Source organism: Berghia stephanieae, chromosome 6, assembly GCF_034508935.2.
Source record: "Berghia stephanieae isolate SIO BIC M18660-M18661 chromosome 6, UCSD_Bste_1.3, whole genome shotgun sequence".
Classification (NCBI taxonomy): domain Eukaryota; kingdom Metazoa; phylum Mollusca; class Gastropoda; order Nudibranchia; family Aeolidiidae; genus Berghia; species Berghia stephanieae.
Genome location: NC_088365.1, coordinates 6808611 through 6813610, shown reverse-complemented (window position 1 = coordinate 6813610; position 5000 = coordinate 6808611). Strand labels below are relative to the sequence as shown.

General features: G+C 34.1%; 1 protein-coding gene across 1 annotated transcript in view; it reads left to right on the top strand.

The window, feature by feature from the left end:
* The window catches only part of LOC144975582 (C-type mannose receptor 2-like), a 69668-nt gene that overhangs the window by 35381 nt on the left and 29287 nt on the right, over nt 1–5000 (top strand). Inside the window, exons 20-21 of the mRNA XM_078919746.1 lie at nt 1838–1994; nt 3035–3132. Of these exons, the coding sequence (XP_078775872.1) occupies nt 1838–1994; nt 3035–3132 (255 nt within the window). The remainder of the gene's footprint in view (nt 1–1837; nt 1995–3034; nt 3133–5000) is intronic.

Below are 5000 nucleotides of genomic sequence, written 5' to 3'. Positions count from 1 at the left end.
CGATGCTTAAATTATCACTAGATATAGATGACTTGAATTCATTGAAAAATGAAGCTTTCTTTTTTTTTTTTTTTTTTACAAATTATTGGTTATAAAATATCTAAAATATTTCTTTGAGAGTGGAATAAAGGTAGTATTTCACAAGTTTAAATTGATTAAATTCGTTACATTTTTTTATAGTGGAATAACTCGCTAGCGAGTGAGTTATTTGGCGCGTTAAAAAGTCATTTAATAAATCCAAACCCTTGAGGGAATCCTATATTCTACTCATCAACCGATTCCGATTTCGTCATCTCTGAATAAAATACTTTTTAAAAAAAATGCATAATTGATGTTTCTTTTTAAATTCTAATTTGAGTGAAATTTAATGTTTGATAATATGACAACATAAATTATTATTAGTCTATTATAAACTCGATGTCATTAACGTTACTATTTAGGGAGAGATGTAGAATAATGGAGAATGAAACGTTTTTCGGCGATGGTGAGTTGAACCGTGGCCTTCGCAAAGTTATGGCCTGACACTGACCTAAAAATGACGTCAAAATGCCAGTCTTTTGCCACAAAAGAAAACAAATCGTGAGTTGTATTCAATGACATAACTTGTTTCCATGAGCTGTACTAACGACAACTCACTAAGTGGTGCAAAAGCCAAAAAATGACGTCAAAACGCCAGTCTTTTTTGGGTTTCAGTGTCAGGCAATAATTTCACGATGGCTACGTTGAACCCACAATCCAAATATAACGGTACCTCTACGCTTCATCATTTTCTTCTGTAAAACAATAGATGTAAATAGATGAAAAGCATCGACTTATTTCCTATTGAACGACACGTGCGACAATTATCAGAAAGGAAAGAAGCAGTGACACAGCTATAATAGATACTGTTCGCTTGGCTAAGAAATCCCCCACATTGCCATCCGGGAATATAACGGACCAACACACAAAACTCTGTGTCATCTTAAACGTTTACAGTCGGGTTAATACAGTTTAGTGAGAATAACTGATAAACGTGGATGGCAAAAAAAAAACAAAACAAAACAAATAAAACAAAACAAAAGATAACACAAAAAAAAAAAAACAATAGCAACGACCTGAGTGACGTCAACTTCATTCTATCTATAGCTCTTATGACAACAATAAATGAATTGAGTAGAGATTTGCTAGGGGACAAAATAGAAGTTGATAGAGTTTGAAAAATAAGACTTTTAATGTATCTTCACCTACATCCAACACTTAAAGACTTCAAGAAAAAATCGGGAAAGGTATGTATGAAACAGTGACTTTTAAAACACAACGAAGAATGCAAGAACTAAATAATTCCAAAATATAGACACATTTTCAGATTTTTTTCAGTGTCCGTTCCCTAATGTGTTTGTTTTTTTAACTTACACTCAACTTGCACCCAAAAAAAGTAATAAAAATGAAATCTACATTTCGTAATATAGCACAAAACTCTAGGATCAGAGCTCAGATAGTAATTCTTCTTCTTCTTCTTCTTCTTCTTCTTCTTCTTCTTCTTCTTCTTCTTCTTCTCCTGAGAACCAATACCATCAAGCTGGCGACAAGCCCTGCGCCATGTTGTCTGCTTTCAGAGCGGCCAGGAGGAATTGTCCATGACTTTGTGCTGTCACTATTTCTTCTGGCAGATTTTTCTATTCCTTCGTGATTCTTGGGAAAAAAAGCTGTTTTGCTTTTAAATTGTGTTTGATCTGTTGGTTGTGTATATTAAGGAGTGGTTGGCATGATTGTGGGTAGTTGGCCTTTAATTTTCATACAAGAATATACATTCAGTGATCTTTTCACGAGGCACTCTTGAATTCTCTTCTTATGACAGACTGCCCTATCGGTTACAAAAAGTTCCGTAATAATTGCTACGGCTTCATAGACAAGGCTGTAACATTTCAAGATGCAGTGAAAGAGTGCGACAAAGTGAATGGTTTTGTGGCATCCCCCAAAGATAAACAAGAAAACAACTTTATTCCCATCGTGAGGTAAAGTTGGAATTCAGGAAAAGTGTGGAGTGGTCTCTTACATCAATAATGATGAGAAATATAGGTTATAGCGAAGTGGAAGATGACACAACAATTACCTGACCTTTTATACAGCGCAATATCTATTAAACATGCTTTATGCGCTTTACATGAGGTCCTATCAATCAGCAACACTTAACATGTAGAACGAGATGTGTCGCCTCTTAGGCGATATTACATTTTTTTTCCAACAGAGACAACGCTGTTAAGGGACAAGTACTCATTTTTACCTTTGTATGGTGAGAGAATATGAGTAAAGACCTTTTCCACGGATTCAACTTCGTGCCGCTCAGAGCAAGTCTTGCACCCTGGACCTTTCGATCTGAAGGCGAGAGACATACCACTAGACCACATAGCTGCTTTAGAGAGAAAAAGTTCACGGTGATCTAAAAGATTCAACACTCACCAGCAGGCTGAGATAGATAGATATATATATATATATATATATATATATATATATATATATATATATATATATATAGATAGATAGATAGATAGATAGATAGATAGATAGATAGATAGATAGATAGAGAGATAGATAGATAGAGGATAGATAGATAGATAGATAGATAGATAGATAGATATATAGATAGATAGATAGATAGATAGATAGATAGATAGATAGATAGATAGATGGATAGATAGATAGATAAATAGATAGATAGATAGATAGATAGATAGATAGATAGATAGATAGATAGATAGATAGATAGATTGATAGATAGATAGATAGAGAGAGAGAGAGAGAGAGAGAGAGAGAGAGAGAGAGAGCAGTCACTTCTCTGTACCTTATGGTATTTCTCATCATTCGGCGAGGTTCACTATCATGAAAGATACTGTCATATTTAAATAGCAAAGAAAATATTCTTCTTGTCTTCCATACACATAATTTTCAATATCAAGATATATCAAGATCTGCAGAATATATCATTTACGTCTTCAATTTGTTGATCTTTTAACTTTTGATTCAAATATAGTTTTGTTTTATTGTATCCTATCAGTAACAATACTGAGGTTTGGTTAGGATTATCCTTTGCTAATGAGACAAATGATTACAGATGGCAAGATAGGACAAAGCTAGACTGGTCTAAGTGGTCGGGTAGGTATTTTAAGAAATGGAAATCTATTTAATGATAATGATAGAAAATAATAAAAAGCTACTTATACAGTGCTCAATTTCCACATAAGTGGCATTACAATATCAATTGTCAGTTAACAATTCATTCATTGACAATTTTGAGAACACATAATATCAAGAAACAAACACACACACATACGCAGACTAACTCACACACAGAAAAATCTACACTCACATACGAATATACACACATATACACCAATATTCCTCACTAAAATTAATAACTTATTCTAACTAAATTTGATTGATTAATTAAAATAAAAATTGTAAAAAGGGTTAGATACAATAGAAATTGACAATTTGAACTTAAGATAGATATTTGAATTAAATAAACTTAAACATCTGTACCTATGCGAAACTATTAATACACTTTGGGAAAAAACGTTTCTGTCTTAAGGTGTTTTTTTAGGACTGACTATCCCATATTATTTGCTACAGCTGGGGCGAGCGCATTCCACAAGAGGGGGGGGGGGAGCACATACAGAAAAAGACCTCTTGAGAAAAAAAATTAATTGGGACAATTAAAAGAGAGTTTTCAGCCGACATTTAGAGTTGAGATTGATAAACTCATAATATATATGTAATCCAGTGCCTCAGACTGTTATAAAGCAGGCAAAACGTGCCTTTGAAGTGATGTATTGTCGGTTTTATTGTTTCTGTGACTGTTTTGAGCCCGAAACGTTTCATGTTTGGTATCTTGTTATTTTACAACGACACCTACTAACAATTTTCAAAACCCAACAACACCCATTGTACGTCCATAGACATAGCAACGATCCGCCATCTATAATAAAACGCATCCCAGAGAGCATTAACAAACGACTAGCTAACAACTATACAAACAACAACATATTCAACGAAGCAATCCCACCATACACAAACGCACTACAAAAAAGTGGCTATGACTACAAACAAAATATGAAGAAGAGACCATATCCACCCCAATGAAAAAACGTCAAAGAAAATGAAATATAACATGGTTCAACCCACCCTACAGCTAAAACGTGACAATCTCTATCGGTAACAAATTATTCAATCTACTACAAAAATGCTTCTCTCCAGGTCACGCCTACACCCAATCATGAACAAAAGCACCATCAAAAAAAGGATGCACCTGCATGCCAAACATACAAACATTATTTCCTCCAACAACAAACGAAAACTATCACAGCCAGCTCAGCCCAACAACAACCTAGAGAAAAAATGCAACTGCATGACCAAGGCTACATGTCCACTAAACAAACACTTGCCTGACTCAAAACGTTATTTATCATGCCATAGTTACACGCCCAGGCACACCAAAACAAGACATATACTTTCGCCTCACTGAGTGTTCATTCAAAACCAGATACAACCTGAATTAATCTTTCTTCAAAAAAATACACAAACGACATTCTACTACACCAAGCGAACACATTGGGAATCTCATCGAAAAAAACAAACCATATTACATCCCGCACCTCTAGTTTAACACTTCAATTAAAAACATGCAATAAAATTATCAATTCAAAATAAATCACTGGTGTGTCTGAAATTCCAGACATGTCAATTAAATATTAACATATTGTAAACATATATGTGACCCATCGTATCAAAACGGTATTATGTCGGGATGAACCAGGTGTTAAAAACCCCCAAATTAATGCTAAATTGGTCAACAAGATGAATTATTGGTGTTGGTTCCATGAAAATTCATATTTATTCTCATATATAAACTCAACTCAAGTCTGATATTTCTGATTACAAGTTCAAGTTTCAGCATCTTAATCATCCCGACATAATACCGTTTTGAGGAGAGGATTTACATATACATTCAAGGTAATATTAAA